The 24,435-nt window shown below is 37.9% G+C and overlaps 1 protein-coding gene across 2 annotated transcripts in view; it reads right to left on the reverse strand.

Annotated features, from left to right (window-relative positions):
• Nucleotides 1–24,435, reverse strand: part of PSME4 (proteasome activator subunit 4) — a 114,942-nt gene that overhangs the window by 69,884 nt on the left and 20,623 nt on the right. For both annotated transcript variants that reach the window (XM_044263953.1, XM_044263952.1), the window contains exons 3-5: nt 23,850–23,966; nt 2,797–2,841; nt 689–838 (exon numbers count right to left, since the gene is read on the reverse strand). In XM_044263953.1, coding sequence (XP_044119888.1) covers nt 689–838; nt 2,797–2,841; nt 23,850–23,966 — 312 coding nt within the window. The remainder of the gene's footprint in view (nt 1–688; nt 839–2,796; nt 2,842–23,849; nt 23,967–24,435) is intronic.

A 24,435-nucleotide genomic window follows, 5' to 3' on the forward strand; every position in this document is an offset into this window, starting at 1 on the left:
TGGAAGGTTGGGGTACCAGGTGGTGGGTATTATAGAGGGCACAGCTTGCATGGAGCACTGGGTGTGGTGAATAAATAATGAATACTGTTTTTCTGAAAATAAATAAATTGGAAAAAAAAATTAAAAAAAAAACAGTTCTTAAAAACAGTGCAAAGACTAGAATGAGTACAGAAAAAGAATTATAAAAAAGACTTAAGAAAAACAAGTGATGAATAAAACCAAGTTTTCAGAAAACACTTTTCCTTTCCCTAAACACCACACAATTTAACATTTCTTACCATTGCCTATTTACTGATATATTCTACATCTTTTTGTATTTTTTATTCTTTCTCTCTTGATTTCTTAAAGCCTTTAGCTTTACTTTTTCTTTTAAGTCATCTCTATACCCAACAAGGGGCTCAAACTCACAAACCCAAGATGAAGAATCACATGCTCCACCAACTGAGCCAGCCAGGTGCCCCACTAAGCCCTCACATTTGGCTTGACATACAAGCATTATTCGCTCCTCATTTACAATCTTATGTTTAACTTTCAGCCTCCACACACTTCAAGTGTAATCAACACAATGGTTGAGTTAGTCGATTTCTGTTTACTTATTATTGCTTTACAAGTTAGCTTACATCTCTCCACTTCTTGTTCTACTCTATAATTTGTCAAGATAGATAGAGAGATAGATAGATATACTTACTTAAAACCTTTATGATGAAGTTCTGGAGGAAGGGAGGTAGGAAGAAATATTTCAAAATAAGTTATGGCCTTTTGCATTGTTACATCAAAAGGGCACATCAAAGGCCGCCATTCTTCTAGCATCTCAGCTGTGGCATCTGCTGGAAAGTATCTAATAAAAAAGAAAGTATTTATTTATCTGATCATTGGCTAAAAGGTCTACAACATCAACATATGACCAACATATGACCAAAAAAGGGGGAGATAGGGAATGGATTTCATAAGGTATAATATACACTACAAATGTCAAGTAAACTTAAACACACTTGTGCAACTCAAAAATAAATACCTGTCACACTAAAATATAAATTCTCTTCTTGTCTACAGGACTTTGAAAAATGCTATAAAGCTGATATAACTCATAAAATACAAAGTCACTTAAATCACCTACAAATTTATACATGGTGGTTGTATTTTTTCTCTCCTGTGTGCTATATAATAGCAATATGAAAAAAATCTAGTCACAGAGAATCCAGTCTATATAAGAAAGGGATAATCAGTGAAATGAGAAAGAGAACATTAGCCCAGGCTTATTTGGATCAACCATTTACTCTCACTGTACCATAGAGCTCTCTTGTATATAAGAGCTGACTACACTAGATTTTCTGGTCCTATAGGTGCAAACATTCTGCAAGTCTATGAAATGGGCAGGAGAGCCCCTAGGGTAGAGAATATTCACAGAATGGAAAACTGAAGTGTACATCCACACACAAAACAGAAGTAAATGATAAACGAGGACCCATGTATAATTACCAAATACCCATTAAAGAGGTTTAAAATAACAAAAAAAAGCATATGACAAATTCGGATTTGGGCATGGCGCAAAAAGTGAGGGAACACTTTCAAATACACTTGTAGATTTGGGCTACATGTCACATTATTAACACAATTATATCTCTGTCCATCTGTATTAATTAGAATCACACTTCATTTATTAATGTGAAAAATAAAACTACATTTCTAGTAATACTACTTTGGATTCATCAAGCATCAATGTACCAGGTCATTATGTCACCAGTTGGAATAAAAACAAACAAACAAACAAAAAAAACCCCACAGACTTTAAATATCTCATACATCAATTCTCCTTCCTAATTTTTCAGAGTCAACTGTTAGCCTTGGGTGTTCTATGAATTACCCAAGAACCTAAAAACCACTAAGTACCCCAGTGACAATGAAGTTTCAGTTTCCAGTGAGGAAACACATGCCAAAAGGTCACTGCCTAGCATGAAATGATAGCTCATTGGTGGCTTATGACTCGGGTTAAGTCTTAAGCCTCAATCTTAAAAGGGAAACTATACCCTAAAAATACATTTGCCCAAGAATGAGAATATAGTAGGTCAGCAACAAATATTTGATTTATACAACCATCTATAACTTTAACTCGTATTATAAGAATATGATAAAATAGAAAGGAATTCACTGCATCCATACACAGCAGGATAAGCAGTCTTACAACAACCTAATAATAGTTCAAGTCCATAGAACTGGGTTTTTATTTATTCATTAAGCTCTATGCTCAACATGGGGCTCAAACTCCTTATTTCAAGATCAAGAATCCATGCACTACTGACTTAGCTAGCCAGGTGCCTCAAGTCCATAGAATTGGACTTCAAGTGATTAAAACTAAATTCAACCCATATTATCTTTAAACATCAGAATATGGGCTATTTCTGTATATTCTACTGAAAGAGAAGATATTTTTTAAAAAGTCTGCACACCTTCTTGTTATTATTCACATTTTACTACAATATCTATAATGCTCATTTTGGAAAATATTTTTGATCTAATGATATTCCAGGAAAATCTTTCAAATATAAAGACAATTATATATAAATTATGGCATTCTAACTTCATAATAGGTAATTGACATCTATACCACTTAAAAATTTTTTAATTTATAAATGAAATCTGAATAATTCAGTTCAAGAGTATGATATATTGTGCCCAGTGACTAACATCACAATGTTAGAAACGATTTATACCTTTAATTTCCTCTTCAAAGCATACTAGGGATGGGGAAAAGCCCAGAGAAAATAAAGAGGTTTTATAAATTGAGAAGCTACTTACGGTCGGCAGCTTTTCACGAGTGTTTTGAGAACATTTTCTACAGAACTAGGGGGAAAAAGCCATTTGATAAATTAGGTTGGTTTATTTTGAAAATGCACCTAATCCAATTAATAAATATCCCTAAGAAATACTCACACATTTAAAAATTATCTGTGTACATGCAATAACTAATCCTCTTTCAGACAGACAGAACTTTTAAAGATTAACTACCTAAACTCTGTAATCTACCCTTTCCTTTGCCCTCGGTTTGCTCATTCTCTTTTCTAAACTAAAGGAAAGAAAACTGGGAAAATGACAAATCATTTTCAATCTTTACAAAGTAGGCAGCAAAGATCACACTTAACGGCACATCAAGAAGTATGCTCAGTGACTTAAAACTTCAAATACTAATTTTTATTTTTATTAAAGTGTATTTACATCGAAACACAAACCGCAGACAAAATCTGGTGTGCTTATATCAGCAACTGCCAGAAACTAGTTTTCTGTAACTAATGGTGAGAGTTCTATAACCCTACAAGGTTACTTTCCTGCCAGCAACAATTATCAAAAATACCAAGAGCCATCTTTTTCACCAGCTACTTAGAAAGTTAGTTGAGTAACATTAAAAAGCTGTAACTTATTTTCCAACTTTGTAGGTGGTTCAAGTGAATTTAAGAAAACAACATAAGGGGGCGCCTGGGTGGCTCAGTCAGTTAAGCGACTGCCTTCGGCTCAGGTCATGATCCCAGGATCCTGGGATCCAGGCCCACATGGGGCTCCCTGCTCAGTGGAGAGAGCCTGCTTCTCCCTCTCCTTCTGCCTGCCCCTCTGCCTACTTGTGCGCTGTCAAATAAATAAATAAAATCTTAAAAAAGAAAAAGGATTAAAAAAAAGAAAACAATGTAAGTAATTGTGTATGGATTTAAATAAATGTTTGTCTAAATGAAAAGGCCATTGTGTACTGGTTTAAACATACATGGCCAGAATGGAATATTTAAATTAATTAGATCACAGTCAAGAGATAAAATGCAAGTAAAACAATGGGCATAAGGTAATTTTGGACTGGAATTTTAAGATAAATGTGTGACTACTTACAGTATGATGTATACAAGTAAATAAAATAAGTCCCCAAATCTCAAGAAAAAAAATGAGGGAAAGGGGTATCTTTCAGGCAGTGCTTCCACCTGATACTTTCTCATTAAGCTTCTTGAAATTGTTAAGTCCAGAGTCTATCCAACTTTTCTGAAAACTTAAGAACGATTAATCTGTAAAGAAATTCCAAGGAATAACACAAACCAAACACAGCACAAGTAATCGATTATACAACCAAGAGAGAAAACTATGATTTCATTATGAGAAATCCTTTTTAATTTCAACACTAGTCTGAAAAAAAATTAACTGAGGAGGAAACCAAACTACAACACATGAGATAATTCTAAAATAAAAAAGATGACCATATGGCCAGACAGACATGGAACATTTTCTCTGATTATGAGGGAGCGATTCTACCTTCTCTCATAAAAAAGTTAAGAAACAGAAAAACAATTCGTTTAGAGAACATCTAAGTACTTGGTTAAAAAAGGAGTAAACTTCTCTCCAACTACGTGTAAACTCCCTGAAGACCACAGCTATGATTTTTACTTCCAGGTATTTCCAAAGTACTTTTAAAAGGCTCTACGTTGGGGCACCTGGGTGGCTCAGTGGGTTAAAGCCTCTGCCTTCGGCTCAGATCATGATCTCAGGTCATGAGCCCTGCATCAGACTCTCTTCTCATCAGGGAGCCTGCTTCCCTCTCTCTCTCTGCCTGCCTCTCTGCCTACTTGTCTGTCAAATAAATAAATAAAATCTTAAAAAAAAAGGCTCTATGTTCATATATATATTTATGCATATTTATATTTATTAATTTACAATACACATAAACATTTTCTATCAGAGAAACAAAGAGCACAGATCTTTGGATCTTCTTTTCATTTGGTCTGAAGAACCCCATTTAGAAACAACTTATAGCCAAGGTTTAAAGAACCATCTAGTTCCAAACTAAATAATAGATCAACTTAAATGCAGATTTAAAAGATAAGTCTAAAATTGCAAACTTCGTGTCCAAGGAAATAAGCAGAAGATCTGTAATTCTACCATTTTCTAAAGTTTGTGTCCATGTGAACTTTACATTTATTTTACTGTTTCTGTGGCAACTCGTTTGAGAGTACAACACAGAAAATCTGCTGTTTTCACTGCTAACTTTTCTATTCTACCAACAAACTTTCATATAAAGTAAAAAATGATTCTAGGAAGCAGTCAAAAGGCTGCAGAGCTACCTGTCTTCTCCAGTTCCCTTCACTCTTCGAAAGAATAGGAAGTTAATTATAATACTTCATAGCTGTCACTTCACTCATTAGAGGAATAGGGCATGTAGGAATGTGCTTTAGTTCATCTAAATAAAGTCAATTTCAACCCCTCCTTATATATAAGGCCTGTGCCAATGGATTTATGCTCTTTATCCAGAAAAGGGTACAATCTCTCTAACCTGTGATATCTGTATAGTGACCTTTTGTGATTCTTGTAATCTCTCAAGATGAAGGGAACAATGTTTCTGTTTAAAAATAAAATAAAAGGTTAAGGCTAGATGCTACTGGACTATATTTCAATAATTTTTAGAGGGAGTGAATAATCACTATGTACTTTCCCAATTGTTGGAAATTTATAATACTAAAGTGATTACAATTCAAAACACTTAAAAAAATCAAAAGGGATCTACAGAAGGAATAAGCTTTGGATGGGTTTTCTCATACCCTACTTCCTCTTAGAAAAGGCATGTTAAGTTGAAAAGAAAGCCATAAGTATATCATGCAACAGTTCAGAACTTGGGCTTAGAGTCAGATAGATATAAATTTGATTTCCAATTCTGCTACTTACTTTCAGTTCAACATTATAACCTCAGTTTTTCCATCTATGTAATAGTAATAATACCTACCTCTCAGAAGGCTGTTACAAAAATTAAATGAGATAATGTAAGGAAAACAGTTACCTGGCCCAGAATTAAGCATAAAAACTATTAACTATAATTATTATTTCATACTATCCAAAACAAATTCAGTCTCCTTAAGAACTAATATTTTGTGCTCATTTTGCTTTCACATTTATTTTACTGTCTCTCAACACTTATTAATTTATGATTTAGGAAATCACATCAACATAGGAAATTCTTCCCCCAATTTCCACCCCATTTATTAGGGCAGAAAATAAGTTCTTGTACCAGTTCTTGAACTCTTGTCCCGGTTTCAACAAATGACTTTGTGGGACTTTTCCTCTCTGGGCCACAACTTCCTTACGCTGTATGATGACATAAGTAAATACCAAATACAAATATGTAGCAGAGAAGTTTGAGGAAAGCCAAAAACCTTAGCCTCCAGTTACACCAGTTACTGAAATAGGAGACTTATATAAACCTGGAGGTTTATGCTTGCTACCTCCTTGGTCTTACCTAATTATCAGGGCAATATTCACTTCGCAACCAGAGAAATATACAGCAAATGATATATTCGAGATGAAAGTAGTATGGACTGCTCACTCATTGCCGGAAGTACTGTCAGCTTCACCTGACAATTCTTGAACTAAGTTTTAGCTTCAGAATTATATTTGCTTCTTTTATAAATGAACAGGGAAACTGCAACACTGAAATATTCTATATAACCTCTACCTTAACTTCCTTGTAACTTCATGGCAATTACCTACATGATATTTTCTTTCTTAAGAATGTACTTCATTTTATCCCCAAATCTCAGTTTTACCTGCTTTCTCTATATCTAAATAAGCACAACCATCAGTTCATCAACACAATGCACCTTGTATCTAATTTTTCACAACCTAATACTGCATAGTTAAATCAGTCAGTACTTATTTTTCACAGCCACTTTATAAGAAACTAGGGTCAAGATAATTCTTCCAGAAGAAAGGTTTAAGTAAAATATAATACGTTCATCACTGAAGTAGCATTAACTATGATTTTTCATTATAACTACTTTCAGAAAAAGTACGCCTCCATGGCTAGTGTTAAGAAGTTGTAATAATCCTGATCACTCAGGTAAAAAGAACATACATAATTGCTGAAAGTGCTAATAAGCCTGGTAAGTGTGCACTAAGTATTTTTGGAAAATGCTATAAAAAGGGGCTCCTGGGTGGCTCAGTGGGTTAAGCCTCAGGTCATGATCTCAGGGTCCTGGGATAGGGCTCTCTGCTTAGCGAGGAGGCTGCTTCCCCACCCCACACCGCCCTGTCTGCTGGTGATATCTCTCTCTCTCTCTGTTAAATAAATAAATAAACAAAATATTTAATAATAATAATTTTAAAAAGCTTTAAAAACAGCAGTTTCTAGGGGCGCTGGGGTGGCTCAGTGGGTTAAAGCTTCTGCCTTCGGCTCGGGTCATGATCCCAGGGTCCTGGAATCGAGCCCCACATCGGGCTCTCTGCTCAGCAGGGAGCCTGCTTCCTCCTCTCTCTCTGCTTACTTGTGATCTCTGTCTGTCAAATAAATAAATAAAATCTTTAAAAAAAAAAAAAAGAGCAGTTTCCAAAGAAAGATCATTATAACACAGATACAACTTCTGGGAGAAACACTACCAAAGTCATTAATAAAAATTGACTACCTATTTTCACATTTCCAAATAAAAGTGAAAGTGGTATTTTCAAAAGAGCAAATAGAATGTCCCTCAGATAACATGTTAAAAATCACTCCATCAAAGCTGGTGCAGCCAGTCTGGAAAACAGCATGAAGTATGAAGTTTCCTCAAAAAAGCTGAAAATAGAGCTACTCTATGACCCAGCAATTGCACTACTGGGTATTAACCCTGAAGATACACATGTAGTGATCCTACGGGGCATGTGCACCTGAATGTTTATAGCAACAATGTCCATAACAGCCAAACTATGGAAAGAACCTAGATGTCCATCAACAAATGAATGGATAAAGAAGACGTGGTATATATACACAATGGCATACTATGCAGCCATCCAAAAAACTGCAATCTTGCTATTCGCAATGATGTGGATGGAACCAGAGGGTATTATGGTAAGAGAAGTAAGTCAGAAAAACACGATTATCATAAGATCTCTCTGATATGAGGAATTTGAGAGGTAGGTCAGGGGGTAGAGGGGGAAGGGAGGGAAAAAAATTAAACAAGATGGGACCAGGGAGGGAGACAAATCATAAAAAATTCTTAATCTCAGGAAACAAAATGAAGGTTGCTGGGGCGATGGGAGGGATAGGGTGGCTGGGGTATGGACACTGGGGAGGGTACAAGTTATGGTGAGTGCTGTGAACTGTGTAAGACTGATGATTCACAAACCTGTACCCCTGGCGCAAACAAATCATTATATGTTAAAAAAAAATCACACCATTTACCTTATTAATAATCATGGACTATTAACAAAATAACCATAAACTATTTTAAATTTCAACAGATCCTCAGAGAAATCACTTTCACCATTTCATTATGTTAAATTGTGTGGCTAGAGCTCATTCTTGAGCTGATGACAGTAACTTAAGCTTAGAAATGTAGCCACATAAGTCAAGAAACCCCCAGCAAAGTAAGAACATGTCACTTCCATGTGTTAAAGGGGGAACAAAGGATTAGTTATATCTTAGGGATAAGAACACCAAATCAAAGTCCTTTGTCAGATCAAATGAGAAACAAATACCATCAAGAACAAGTACCAGAAAAGGGAAATAATCAAGCTTCTCCAAAGGCAGATTAATACGATAAATGAAAATGTTTAATACTCTATGATCCCCTTAGAGAACGATATATTGAGAAAAATAGATCTTAAAAATTATTTTTTAAAAAAGTAAATTGAGTTATCTAGGCCCAAACTGCTCATGATGCAATATATAAACAGTTAACATCAAACAACTCACAAAAGGCAAACTGACAGTGACAAAATTCAACAAATATACACACATACCAATCCAAATTTTATTTTATTTTATTTTATTTTTTTAAAGATTTTATTTATTTATTTGACAGAGACAGATCACAAGTAGGCAGAGAGGCAGGCAGAGAGAGAGGAGGAAGCAGGCTCCCCGCTGAGCAGAGAGCCCGATGTGGGACTCGATCCCAAGACCCTGAGATCATGACCCGAGCCGAAGGCAGCGGCTTAACCCACTGAGCCACCCAGGCGCCCCTAATCCAAATTTTAATTGTCCATGCCCATCTGTAAAAGCTGATCTATGCATAATTCCTTCACATCTTGTTATTAGCAACAGTCTTCATTGGTAACTTGGAATACACCACCCCAATTTAAGTGGATAGGACATCATTTTAGGAAATAAAACTAGACCCCTAACATTTAAATGCTTCTTAAATAACATAAACAAGAAGTGATTCTTATGTTGTTATGAAGTTCAAACTACCTAACTCCTTTCCAATTGTCTTTATTATTAAAACAAAACAAAACAAAACAAAACCCTAAATTTGTTTCTCTAGTAGAACCCAGGGAAAGAGAAGAGTGAAAAATGTCTCTTGCCCCTGAGACATAAAAGCAGAAAGACAGAAGAAGTAAAGGAGGGAGGAAGATAAGGGAAAAGGAGAAAGGAAAGAAGAAAGTTAAATAATCCTTGCTCAAAGATACAGAAACAGCTTTTAAAATCATAATGAAATGCAAGGCACCCTAAGCTGTAGTTTCAAATAAAGACAAACACATAAGGCACGACTTGAAAGACAGTTAACAAATGAAGCAACCTTTCACTTTTGATTATAAAAATAGTAATCTAAAAATAGTATGAACACATGCAGTCAGCTGACAAAACTGTTTCAAAATGAGTCAGAATACATCTAAGATGAAAATACTCAAAGCAAAATACCAATGCCAAAAGCATGCCATATTGAAGGATTTTCAGGGGTTTTCTGAAATAAAATGTTTGTGAAGTTGTAACTTTATCTCTTGATTACAAACACTTGCTATACTTGTACACTAAATAGAAACGCTTAAAGTTTTTATTTTTATTTATTATTTTATTTGTCAGAGAGAAAGAGAGAGCACAAACAGGGGGAGCAGCAGGCAGAAGGAGAAGCAGGTTCCTCTGCTGTGGGACTTGATCCCAGGACCCTGGGATCACGACCTGAGCCGAAGGCAGAGACTTAACCCACTGAGCCACCCAGGCATCCACCGCCCCCCCACCCTTTTTTTTAACTAAATAGAAACTTAAGTAGAAGAGTAAATTTTTAAATATTCAAAATGATTCCCTATTAGAAATTCAGTGGACACACAACAGCTCAGAGGAACAAAAACTTAAAAAGTACTGCTGTATGGCTGACTCTCCAACTGATCTCTCTAAAGTTTTTCTTTCTTTCTCCCTCTCTCTCTTTCTTCTTAAAGATTTTATTTGAGAGAGAGAGAGAGAGAGAGAGCGCACACAGAGGGAGAATGAGAGGGAGAGGTAAACTCCCCACTAAGCAGAAACCCGACAAGGGGCTCGATCCCAGGACCCTGAGATCATGGCCTGAGCCAAAAGCAAACACTTAACCAAATGAGCCACCCAGGAGCCCCCTCTAACATTTCTGCATAAAAACTCGTAAGACTACTATATTTCTCTGATTTTAAAAATAAGGCAAGTGTGATGAAAAAATTCCAAGAACCAAAGAATCAGATAAATCTTCAAAGGTGAATTTTTATAACTATACACAGCCTGACCTGAATGGAAATAAGATAACAGGTACTCCTTTCAAAAGGTGCTAAATATCTAATAACAGTAAAAAGATTACAGAAGAACAAAGAATTACAATCCTGACAAATGTTTTAAGTACAATTTTTAATTCTTTTTACAGAGACGTAAGTTTCTAACTTTGTCCTACAGGGTTGTCTCTCACCAAGCAAGAGCCCCTTCAAGAGTGGTTCTAGATCCTCAGGATTCTTTGTGATCCGTTTAAACTGAACAACAACACATTGTTTTTAAAAAAGAGTCTGCATCAACAGAGCTGCACTTCACAATGAGTACTCCAGCAGAGGCACACAGCCCTGGGTGTAAGCACTCCAAGCTACTGACCCAATAGGGTTCACCTTCCTGGAGCAGCAATTTTAGTCAACAGATACAGAGAAGAAAAATTTTTACTTATGAAAACATTACTTAATAAGCCCAATAAAGATATGAATGTTTAAAATAACGTGAAATTTCCAAGAAACTTCTCACACCAGACTGCTTTAAGAAACACTTGAGAGGGGCACTTGGGTGGCTCAGGGTTAAGCCTCTGCCTTCGGCACAGGTTGTGATCCCAGGGGTCCTGGGATCGAGCCCCACCTCAGGCTCTCCCACTTAGCGGGGAGCCTGGTACCACCCCTTCTGCCTGCCTCTCTGACTACTTGTGATCTCTGTCAAAGAAATAAATAAAATCTTAAAAAAAAAAAAAAGAAAGAAAGATAGAAATACTTGAGAGCCATGAGGAAAGAGAAGGAGGTATTAAGTGGACACCTTGATTTATAGTATTAGTAACAGGAAAAAAACACACTAATTTGGAAACTAGAAGACCCAGGTCTTACAGAATTTAAAACAGGGGAAAAAAGGAAAGAAAAGAGCATAGAAAGAAAACATGAGGGACCGAGTAATGAGGCAGACAACTTTAGATTGAAGGGATACAAGGTAAGTGGTGGCAAATCTATGTGGCTGTAGCTACATGGAGGAACATTTTGGAAATGTATGGGGTACTTTTTTTTTTTTTTAAGATTTCATTTATTTATTTGAGATGGAGAGAGAGTGACAGCACGAGCCAGGAGACAGAGGGAGAGGGAGAAGCAGGCTCCCCACTGAGCAGGGAGCCCAGTGCAGGACTCGATTCCAGGACCCTGGGATCATGACCTGAGCTGAAGGCAGCCGCTCAACCAACTGAGCCAGTCGGGTTCCCCTGTATAGGACATTTTTAATGATCATAATTATTGGGGAGGACTCAATGAAACTTTAGTGATCGCAGTATATTAGATATCCCACAATTCACGGAATAGCCACACATAACAAAAAATTGTACAAGATGTTCAAAGGTAACTGTACAACTACATACAGGTGAAAGAATTTTGACACTAAAAGTGAAGTGCTTTACCATTAAGTATTTTTTGCAGTTAAAAAAAAAAAGATTTATTCATTTATTTGAGAAAGACCAAACATTCAAGGTAGTTTGAGGGGGTGGGGGGAGCAGAGGAAGAGAGAGAGAACCTCAAGCAGATGTTGAGCCAGGGAGCCAGGAGACCCATGTGAGGCTCAATCTCATGACCCGAGATCATGACCTGAGGTAAAGGCAGACACTTAACCAACTGAGCCACCCAAGCACCCCAAGACTGAAGACTATTTCAATAGTCTAGAACCAACTGTCATTACACTGGCAATAAGCAGACAAAAACAAGCACTATCACAAAATTTCATTAGTAATTTTGTTGTTAGAATGCTTCATGTTACCGTCATCCTTCCTGGTATGACACAAAAAAACAATTTATGTTGCAAAAATTAGACAGTGACATTACTAATTTATTGCTTGTTAGTTTTCAATCTTATGGATTCTGTCCCCAGAAGCCCACTGCACAAATTTTCTGACTTGATATGTCAATGTTTTTCCCCCCAATTCTTCCTTTGCCTCTATTCCTTTCACATGTAATAATGTTCAAAAATAATGTTCTGTGATAATGATATGCATTCCATATCATTTCTTTTTTTTTTTTTAAAGATTTTATTTATTTATTTGACAGAGAGAGATCACAAGTAGGCAGAGAGGCAGGCAGAGAGAGAGAGGGAGAAGCAGGCTCCCTGCCGAGCAGAGAGCCCGATGCGGGGCTCAATCCCAGGACCCTGGGATCATGACCCAAGCTGAAGGCAGAGGCTTTAATCCACTGAGCCACCCAGGCGCCCCTCCATATCATTTCATAAAGGATTACTGTGACACTGTATTATAGATAAAGTCAGTTTATCTGCAAGAATATAATACTTCCTTTCCTCCAGCTTAGTACCCTAAAATTAAACTTACTTCCCTCTTTTTTTTTTTTTATCATATTTAAGTAAGTCATACCTATTGTTCTTTATCCTAGCACTGGTTTTTTTTGTTTGTTTGTTTTTGTTTTTTTTTAAAGATTTTAGGGGTGGCTGGGTGGTTCAGTGGTTAAGCATCTGTCCTCAGCTCAGGTCATGATCCCAGGGTCCTGGGATCAAGCCCCGCATCAGGCTCCCTGCTTGACATGAAGCCTGCTTCTCCCTCTCCCTCTCCCCCTTGTTGTGTTCCCTCTCTCACTGTGTCTCTTTCTGTCAAATAAACAAATAAAATCTTTAAAAAAAAAATAAAGATTTTATTTATTTGTCAGAGACAGAGAGAGAGAGCACACAAGCAGGGGGACCAGCAGGCAGAGCAAGAAGCAGGCTCCCCACTGAACAATGAGCCTGATGTTGGACTTGATCCTAGGACCCTAGGATTATGACCTGAGCTGAAGGCAGATGCTTGACTGACTGAGCCACCCAGGAGTCCTACTAAGTTTTTATTTTAATATCTACTCATAATGCTTTTATTTTCTTGTATGTCTTACACAAAATGTATTTTGACCATTTTAAAATTTAAACTTACTCATAAGTAGAAGCAAAATCTAAAAACCATTTTGAATCTTTAGTGTAATGCTGCCTGCATGTTTGAAATACATTTGTTTTATAATAAACTACCATCCCATTATGGCAACATTTTATGGTTAGACATTATTTATATTTATGGAGTCCAAGATGGCGGTGGCAGAGAGACCTTAGTTTCCTTTGGTCCCAGAAATTCAGCTAGATAGCTATCAAATCATTCTAAACAACCTGTGAACTCAACTGGAGATCTAAGAAAAGAACAGCTGTAACTCTACAAATAGAAAAGCAACCACTTTCTGCAAGGTGGGAGGTGTGGAAAAGTGAATCTGAGGTGATATATGGCAAGATAAAATGCAGGGGGAGGGAGTCTCCAACAGACAGCTACTGGAAAGTGACAGAGCAGCAGAGCACAAAATCAGAACTTTGAGAAGTCTGCTCTGGTGAGGGACATCCTGGTCTGAAAGCACTCAGGTAGTAAAGTGGGGGCGGAATCCCAGGTGGGACAGTGTGGTCTCAGGACCCTCAGGGTCACAGAAAGATCGGGGGTGACTATTGAGTTAGAGCTCCCAAGTATCAGAGCTGGGAAGGCAGCTGCAGAGAGTAAGCCCAAGAAGAGGCTCTCAGCTCGGGTTGCCATAAACCATGAACTGCACACAGTGGGACCACAGCTCTCTGAGCAGGGGCCCAACAAGCAGCACAACTGGGGAGATCCCCCTTCCTTCCCTGGGAGCAGCGGCATGGGAGCACACCACAGGAGTCTACAGGATTTGGCAACTCAAAACAGAGTCATGTGCCTAAGATAGAAATGCTTGGTCACAGGCTGGGGGAGGATGGATGTGGACTGAGACCAGGGAGATAGGAGTGACTGACTGCTTTTCTCAAAGGGCTCAATGAGAAGTGGGGCCACAAGCTCTCTGCCCCCGGACTGGAGATCGGGAAGTTGTCATGTTCATTCTCATCCCTGAAGCTGCGCAGAAAGCCTTCAGGGAACAAAAGACACATAGAGCACACCTAGGCAGATTATTTAGCCTGGCTCTCTGACAAACGCAGCGCAATTCCACGTCAGGCAAAGACATCTGAGAATTAAGGCAAGAGGCCCCTTCCCCAGAAGGTCAGCAAGAACATCCAGCCAATGGGGCGCCTGGGTGGCTCAGTGGGTTAAAGCCTCTGCCTTCCGCTCAGGTCATGATCCCGGGGTCCTGGGATCGAGCCCCACATCAGGCTCTCTGCTCAGCAGGGAGCCTGCTTCCTCCTCTCTCTCTCTGCCTGCCTCTCTGCCTGCTTGTGATCTCTATCTGCCAAATAAATAAATAAAATCTTAAAAAAAAATAAATAAAGAACATCCAGCCAAGACCAAGTTTACCAATCAATGAGAACTGCAAAACTCCAGCACTAAGGGAATAGAGCATATAGAATTCATGTTTTTCCCCCCACAATTCTTCAGTCCTTCACAATTTAAAACTTTCTTTTCTCTTTCCCTTTTCAATTTCTTATTTTATCAACTCTTGTTAAAATCTTTATTTTCATTTTTACAGTTACATTCAGTCCTTTCATTATATTTAATTTTATTTTTACATATATGTAAGTTTTTTTCTTTACAATTTTGGGATGCAGTTTATTCTAACAGATTAAAGTATACCCAAAATCTAGTGTACAACTCTGTTCTCTTCACCTGTCTAATTGTATTCTTTTTTACGTTTTTTTGTTTTGTTGTTTTTAAATTTTCATCTTTACAGTTACAGTCTAATCCCTTCAAAGTATTTAATCTTTTTTTTTTTTTTTAAAGATTTTTTATTTATTTATTTGAGAGAGAGAGCATGAGCGAGGAGAAGGTCAGAAAGCGAAGCAGACTCCCCATGGAACTGGGAGCCTGATGTGGGACTCAATCCCGGGACTCCAGGATCACGCCCTGAGCCGAAGGCAGTCGTCCAACCAACTGAGCCACCCAGGCGTCCCCAAAGTATTTAATCTTATATTTGTATAAATATAAGGTTTTCTTTCTTTACAATTATGGGATCTAGTTTTCAAACAAAGGGACCTGTAAAATCAGATGGGATCCAGTGTATTGCTCTGTTCTGTTCACCTGTCTGATAATATTCTCTTTTTTGGTTGTTTATTTTATTTTTTTCAGTTTTGCATTTCTTCTGATTTCTTTAGCTTGTATTTCTCTGGGGTCATTTTGCCATTTTAGTATTTTGTTCTCTCACTCATCTATTCTTCTGCGGACAGAATGACAAGATGGAAAAACTCAACTCAAAAAGAAGGGTCAGTACTGACTGCCAGGGACCTAATCAGGATTAACATAAGAAAGATGTTAGAACAAGAGTTCAGAGTAACAATTATAAAGATACTAGCTGGGCTTGAAAAAAGCCTGGAAGACACCAGAGAATCCCTTTCTGGAGAAATAAAAGAACTAAAATCTAATCAAGTCAAAATAAAAAAGGCTACTAATGAGATGCAATAAAAAAATGGATGCTCTATCTGCTAGGATAAATGAGGCCGAAGAAAGAATTAATGATATAGAAGACCAAATGATGGAGAATAAAGAAGCTGAGAAAAAGAGAGACAAACAACTACTGAATTATGAGGAGAGAATAAGAGAGAAGTGATGCCATTAAGCAAACAATATTAGAATAACTGGGATCCCAGAAGATGGTGGTGGTGGTAGGGGCGGGGGCAGACAGAAGGCATACTGGAGCAAAATTATAGCTAAGACCTTCTCTAATCTGGGGAAGGAAACAGGCAAACAAATCCAGGAGGCACAGAGAAACCCCCTCAGAATCAATAAAATAGGTCAACACATCAAGATATTACAGTGAAACTCGCAAATCTCAGAGACAAAGAGAGCATCCTGAAAGCAGCTCAGGGACAAAATGGCTATAACCTGTAAGGGTAGAAACATTACACTGCCAGCATAACTGTCCATAGAGACCTGGAAAGTCAGAAAAGACATGTATCATACATTCAAACTAAGAATACTTTATCCAGGTAGGATGTCTTTCAAAACAGGAGAGATAAAAAAAACTTCCAGGTCAGGGACACCTGGTTGGCCCAGTGGGTTGAGCATCTGCCTTCAGCTCAGGTCATGATCCCGGGGTCGTGGGACTGAGTCCCAATCCCGGGCTCCCTGCTCAGCGAGGAGCCTACTTCTCCCTCTGCTCATGCTCACTCTCTCTCTCCCTCTGATAAATAAATAACATTTTTAAAACAAAAACAAAAACAAAAAAACTTCCAAGACAAATAAGAACTGAAATAATTTGTGATTACTAAACTAGCCCTACAGAAAATATTAAAAGGGATCCTCTAAGTAGAGACAGCACAAAAGTAAATAGACTAGAAAGGAACAGAGACAACATACAGAAACAGTGAGATACAGATAACAGAATGGCACTAAATTCCTATCTTTCAATAATTACTCTGAATATAAATGGACTAAATGGTGGAACCTAGGTGGCTCATGACCTGCCTTCAGCTCAGGTCATGATCCCAGAGTCCTGAGATCAAGCTCCACATCAGGCTCCCTGCCCAATGGGGAGCCTGCTTTTCCCTCTCCTCCACGCTCATGTTCTCTCTCATTATCTCTGGCACTATGTGTGTGTGCATGTCTCTCTCTCAAATAAGTAAATAAAATATTTAATTTAAAAAATGGTCTATAACGGCACAATCAAAGGACACAGGGAATCAGACTACATAAAAAAGCAGGACCATCAGTATGCTGTCTGCAATGGGGCGCCTGGGTGGCTCAGTGGGTTAAAGCCTCTGCCTATGGCTCAGGTCATGGTCCCAGGGTTCTGGGATAGAGCCTCTCATTGGGCTCTCTGCTCAGCGGGGAGCCTGCTTCCTCCTCTCTCTCTCTGCCTGCCTCTCTGCCCACCTGTGATCTCTATCTGTCAAATAAATAAAAAATACCTTTAAAAAATGTTAAAAAATATGCTGTCTGCAAGAGACTCATTTTAGACCCCCAAACCCCTCCAGGTTTAAAGTGAAGGGGTAGAAAACCATGTACCATACTAAAGGACATCAAAAGAAACCTTGGGTGGCAATTCTTCTATCAGACAAATTAGATTTTAAACCAAAGACTGTAATAAGAGATGAGGAAGGGCACTACATCATAAAGAGTCTATCCAATAAGAAGATTTAACAATTTTAAATATTTATGCCCCTAATATGGGAGCAGTCAATTATATAAACCAATTAATAACAAAAATAAAGAAATACATCAATAATAATACAATAATAGTAGGGAACGAATACCCCATTCACTGCAATGGACAGATCATCTAAGCAAGAGATCAACAAGGAAATAAGGGCTCTGAATGACACACTGGACACGGTAGACTTCACAGGTATAGTCAGAATATTCCAACCTAAAGCAACAGAATACAAACATTCTTCTCAAGTACACATGGAACATTCTCCATAATAGATCACATATGGGTCACAAATCAGATCTCAACCAGTACCAAGTGACTGGGATTATTCCCTGCGTATTTTCGGACCATAATGCTCTGAAACTTGAACTCAATCACAAGAGGAAATTTGAAAAGAACTCAAATACATGGAGGCTAAAGAGCATCCTACTAAAGAATGAATGGGTCAACCAGGAAATTAAAGAATTATTAAAAATTCATGGGAACAAATGAAAAGGAAAACACAACTGTTCAATTTTGTGATGCAACAAAGGCGGTCAAAAGGGGAGTATATAGCAATACAAGCCTTTCTCAAGAAATAAGAAAGGTCTCAGGACGCCTGAGTGGCTCAGTGGGTTAAAGCCTCTGCCTTCAGCTTGGGTCATGATCCCAGGGTCCTGGGAATGAGCCCCAAATCAGGCTCTCTGCTCAGCAAGGAGCCTGTTTCCTCCTCTCTCTCTCTCTCTCTCTCTGCCTGCCTCTCTGCCTACTTGTGATCTCTGTCTGTCAAATAAATAAATAAAAATATTTTTTAAAAAATGAAATAAGAAAGGTCTCAAATACACAACTTAACCTACACCTGTAAGAGCTGGAGAAAGAACAGCAAATAAAGCCTAAATCCAGCAGGAGAAGAGAATTAATAAAGATAAGAGCAGAAATCAATGATACAGAAACCAAAAGTACAGTAGAACATATCTATGAAACTAGGAGCTGGTTCTTTGAAAGAATTAGTTAAGACTGATAAACCTCTGGCCTGACTTAACAAAAAGAAAAGAGAAGAGACCCAAATAAATAAAATCATGAATGAAAGAGGAGAGATCACAACCAACAGCAAAGAAATACAATTATAAGAACATATTATGAGCAACTATATGCCAACAAATTAGGCCACCTGGAAGAAATGGATGTATTCCTAGAGATGTATAAACTATCAAAACTGAAACAGGAAGAAATAGAAAACCTGAACAGATCCAAAACCAAGAAGAAAACTGAAGAAGTAGTCAAATATCTCCCAACAAACAAGAGCCCAGGGCCACAAGGCTTCCAAGGGGAATTCTACTAAACATTTAAAGAACTAATGCCTATTCTTCTGAAGCTGTTTCAGAAAATAGAAATGGAAGGAAAACTTCCAAACTCTTTCTATGAGGTCAGCATTACCCTGACCCCAAAACCAGATAAAGACCCCACCAAAAAGAAGAATTATAGACCAATATATCCCTGATGAACATAGATGCAAAAATTCTCACCAAAATACTAGCCAACAGGATCCAACAGTACATTAAAAGGATTATTCACCACACCCCAGTGGGATTTATTCCTGGGCTGCAAGGTTGGTTCAACATCCACAAATCAATCAATGTGATACAACACATTAATAAAAGAAAGGATGAGAACCATGTGATCCTCTTAACAGATGCAGAAAAAACATTTTACTAAGTACAGTATCCTTTCAGGATGAAAAATCTATAGTGCAGGGACAGAGGGAACATACCTCAATACCATAAAAGCCATATATGAAAAGCCCGCAGGAAATATCATTCTCAGTGGAACTGAGAGCTTTTCCCCTAATGTTAGGGACATGGCAGGGATGTCCACTATTACCACTATTGTTTAACATAGTACTAGAAGTCCTAGCCTCAGCAATCAGACAACAAAAAGAAATAAAAGGCATCTGAATCACCAAAGAAGTCAAACTCTCACTCTTCCTAGATGACATGATACTTTAGGTGGAAACCCCAAAAGACTCCATCCCGAAATTGCTAGAACTCATACAGAAAGTCAGTCAACTAGCAGGATATAAAATCAAGGCACAGAAATCATTTGCATTTCTACACACCAACGAGGCAGAAGAAAGTAATTATAGAGTCAATCCCATTTACAAATGTCCCCCAAACCTTAAGATCCCCATGAATAAATCTAACCAAAGAGGCAAAGAATCTGTACTCAGAAAACTATAGAAACTCACGAAATTAACTGAGGAATGTTGAAGTAGAAAAACCAAAACCACTGGCATCACAATTCTGGACTTCAAGCTCTATTACAAAGCTGTAACAATCAAGACAGTATGGTACTGACACAAAAACAGACACACAGATCAATGGACCGGAAATAGACCCTCAACTCTATGGTCAACTAATCTTCGACAAAGCAGGAAAGAATGTCCAATGGAAAAAAAGACCGTGTCTTCAACAAAGGGTGTTGGGAAAAGTCGACAGCCACATGCAGAAAAATGAAACTGGACCATTTCTTTATACCATACCAATGGATGAAAGACCTAACTGTGAGACAGGAATCCATCAAAATCCTAGAGGAGAACATAGGTAGCAACCTTTGTGAAGTCAGCTGCAGCAACTTCTCGCTAGACACGTCTCATCTACAAAGGCAAAAATGAACTTTTGGGACTTTATCAAGATAAAAAACTTTTGAACAGTAAAGGAAACAGTCGGCAAAACCAAAAGACAACCGACAGAATGCAAGAAGATACTTGTAAATGACATATCAGATAAAGGGCTAGTATCCAAAATCTATAAAAAACCTCATCAAATGCAACACCCAAAGAATAAATAATCCAATAAAGAAGTGGGCAGAAGACATGAACCAGGATTTCTCCCAAGAAGACATCCAGATGGCCAACAGACACGTGAAAAAATACTCCACATCACCTGTCATCAGGGAAATACAAATCAAAACCACAATGAGATACCACCTTGCAACATTCAAAATGGCTAAAATTAACAAGTCAGGAAACAACAGATGTGGCCGAGGATATGGAAAAACGGTAACCCTCTTTCACTGTTGGTGGGAATGAAAGATGGTGCAGCCGCTCTGGAAAACAGTATGAAAGTCCCTCAAAAAGTTGAAAATAGAGCTAAACAGAGCTACCCTATGACCCAGCAATTGTGCTACTGGATATTTACCCTAAAGTTACAAATGTAGTGATCCGAAGGGGCATATGTGCCCCAATGTTTAGAGCAGCCAATGTCCACAAAAGCCAAACTATGGAAGGAGACCAGATGTCCACTGACAGAATGGATAAAGATGATGTGATATATATGTATATAATGGAATATTACTCAACCTTCAAAAACGGGAAATCTTGCTATTTGCAATGATGTGGTGGAACTAGACGGTATTACGCTAAGCAGAGTAAGTCAATCAGAGAAAAATAACTATCATATGATCTCACTCATATGTGGAATTTGAGAAACAAAACGGGATCATAGGGGAAGAAAGGAAAAAAAAATGAAATCAGACAGGGAGTCAAACTATAAGAGACTCTTTTTTTTTTTTTTTTTTTTTTTTTTAAAAGTTTATTTATTTATTTGTCAGAGAGAGAGGGAGAGAGAGCGAGCACAGGCAGACAGAGAGGCAGGCAGAGGCAGAGGGAGAAGCAGGCTCCCTGCCGAGCAAGGAGCCCGATGTGGGACTCGATCCCAGGACGCTGGGATCATGACCTGAGCCGAAGGCAGCTGCTTAACCAACTGAGCCACCCAGGCGTCCCAAACTATAAGAGACTCTTAATCATTGCAAACAAAGTGACAGTTGTTGGAGGGGAGCTGGGTGAGGGGATGGGGTAACTGGGTGATGGACATTAAGGAGGGCACGTGATGTAATGAGCACTGGGTGTTATATAACACTGATGAATCACTGACCTCTACCTCTGAAACCCATAACAAATTATATGTTAATTAATTTAAATTTTAAAAAGACATTATTTATATTTATTTTTGTCACTGAGTGTGAATAAAGTATATAGGTAAATTATATTACTTACAAATTTCATTTGAGAATAACTACACAATACAAAAGGGGGTGCTGCCTGCTTTAAATCTAGCAAAGATTTCAGCAAAGACACGATGTTTCTTCAAAAGACCAGGAATAGCCATAGTGAAACTTCTAAGGAAGAAGGGTTTCCATGAGAGAAAGAATGATGGCATACTTCAGGAAAAGACATGGTAATAAGCAGAGTATCAAGATGCAGGGGAGAACTATAAGCACTGACTGACACTAACAATGATAAGCTCTGACAAAAATTTCCAGGAAAGAAGAAAGCCCTAGATATGTATTAGCGACCATGCAGGACTTAAAAGGAACCAGCTGCCTTTGTAAAGATACACCTCAGGGCAGGAAGTAAGACTCTTGATTATAAAAAAGCAAGTAAAAAACTTACTGAAGAAGAAATTATTGAAGAAACTGCCTTCTCTCTCCTAGCATTCACCAAAGATTTTCTGAAGCAGTCAAAATCAGCCAGGAAAATTTCAAAAATATAACTTATTGGGGAGCCTGGGTGGCTTAGCAGGTTAAGCGACTGCCTTTGACTCAGGTCATGATCTCAGGGTCCTGGGATTGATCCCAGCATCAGGCTCTCTGCTCAGCGGGGAGCCTGCTTCCCCGCCCCTGCCTGCCTCTCTGCCTACCTGTGATTTCTCTGTCTGTCAAATAAATAAAAATATAAATAAAATCTTAAAAAATCTTAAAAAAAAAAAAGATAACTTATTTTGAACACAATTAAAAGGTCCCTGAAATCTATAAGACAAAACCTAAATGGCCTCATATTTTAAGAAGGCCCAATCAATCTAGTCCATGCCATGTTTCCTCCCACAGAATTAATACTCAAAAGGATGCTTTACCACAATACCTTTATACTAAATTTTGGGTTTTCATAATAAATATTTGTAAAAATATATTTGAAGATGTACCCTTTAGCTTCATGGTGAATTTGCTCTTTTTATGGTTGAAATGGGTTTCCTTATTCTAACCCCATGAAGTCTTCAGGAAAGAAATGATCTCTTACCACTCTATTTGTGACCACTGTCCAAAAACCAATTAGGAGCTAAATTCAGGATGATTCAGTCATTTTTTAAAAATTCTTTTCATTTAGGGGCACCTGGGCGGCTCAGTGGATTAAGCCTCTGCCATTGGCTCAGGTTGTGGTCTCAGGGTCCTGGGATCGAGCCCCATGTCAGGCTCTCTGCTAGACAGGGAGTCTGCTTCCCGCTCTCTCTGCCTGCCTCTCTGCCTACTTGTGATCTCTGTCAAATGGATGGACAAAATCTTTAAAAAAAAAAAAAATTCTTTTCATTTATATCATTTCACTATTTACTTATGACCTAAGAATCTTTTGAAGTCTGTCATCCTACCATCTGCAGTCATTTTCAAAAAATTCAATGGTAAGGGTGTAACAAAGGCTGCTAACTTCAGTGAAGCCTGAGAAATGATCAGGATTAAAAGAACTGAAATGAGGAGGCTAAAAGAAGTCACGAAATAATGAAAACATGCCTAGAATTGAGACAGAAAAATCACAGAAGTAAATCTTAAAGGACTTAATTTATAAAAAAGAAAGGAAAATAACAGAAGTATATAAAATGGTGCTCTTCAGGGAATGAGTTCGTGTGTGTATGACAAACAACTCTAGGTAATGAGAGGAGAGGTATACTGAAGAAAACCGTAGAAACTTTCCTAAACATAAACCTCAATCACAAATAGTTTAGGAGATTTTTCTTAGGGGCACCTGGGTGAATCAGTCGGTTAAGCCTCGGACTCTTGATTTCAACTCAGGTATTATCTCACTGTTGTGAGATGTATGAGTGTATGTCTAAACATTACATTCTAGTGTGTCTAAACCAAGAAGCCATGCATGTGAATAGCTTGCATTCCATGAACAGTCACTAAAACTAATGCTTCTTTAACTGGGATGTGAGCACCCTCTGGAATATGCCAAGCTCCTCTCCTTGAGGTATTCATTTTACTTGAAGAATTAAAACACATGTGAATATATTATAAAGAATGCCAATGTGCATTATTTTCAATGATAAAATACTAGATTTCAAACAAAAATATGCTGTCTTTGGCCACTATGGTAATGCTAACTGTCAGATATCCTGGTAGGAAATTCTTAAGTGAAATTTCAGTTATAATTTAAAGAGGGCAATAAATTATTTTAAGAGTCAAGTTATAAGGAAATGTGCACACTGAAATGTATATTTGCTTATCTCAAATAACCCAATTATTTCTCAATTATGACCAAATTCTAAAAGCCCCCAAGTGTTCCCAAAGAAGTACTTTAAAAGGAAACTTACTTAGGAAACCAATTTAATCCCAGATGTTCTGTCTTGGAATATAATATTCTTTCCACCATGTCATAAAGTGGTCTCCAAGGTAACTCCAAATCATCTCTTGAAAGAAGTTCCTTTTTCCTAACAACAACAACAAAAAAGTAAACATATATGAGTATACTCATGTACAGCTGTTTATATATTACACCTACTACACACGGAGGACAGTTAAATGCTACTGTCAACTTGGTGGCCCTTGCTTTCCCCTATCCACAGCAACTCACTGGTAGAATGCAGCAGTAGGAAAAATAATGCATCAGATTCTTATTGCTGCTCAAACCTCAAAGAGCACCAGGTAAAAGGGGGATTTAAATTTGTGCCACCATACTCTGGTTTCTCTTCAGATTGCATAAATCTTTCACCTTTTAAATTTGTGCCACAATTACTGCCAATGAATTTCCTATTCTCCCATCTTATCTATGAAGCATTTAATGTTTCCAGCACTGTGCTGGGTACCTAGGAGTAAAGAATAAATGATTCATGACTCCTCTAGGATCTTACCACATATAAAATGGAAGAGAACTAGTTTAAACGAACAACAGGTGACGTA

The sequence above is a fragment of the Neovison vison genome, chromosome 8 (genome assembly GCF_020171115.1).
Source record: "Neovison vison isolate M4711 chromosome 8, ASM_NN_V1, whole genome shotgun sequence".
NCBI classification, from domain to species: Eukaryota; Metazoa; Chordata; class Mammalia; order Carnivora; family Mustelidae; genus Neogale; species Neogale vison.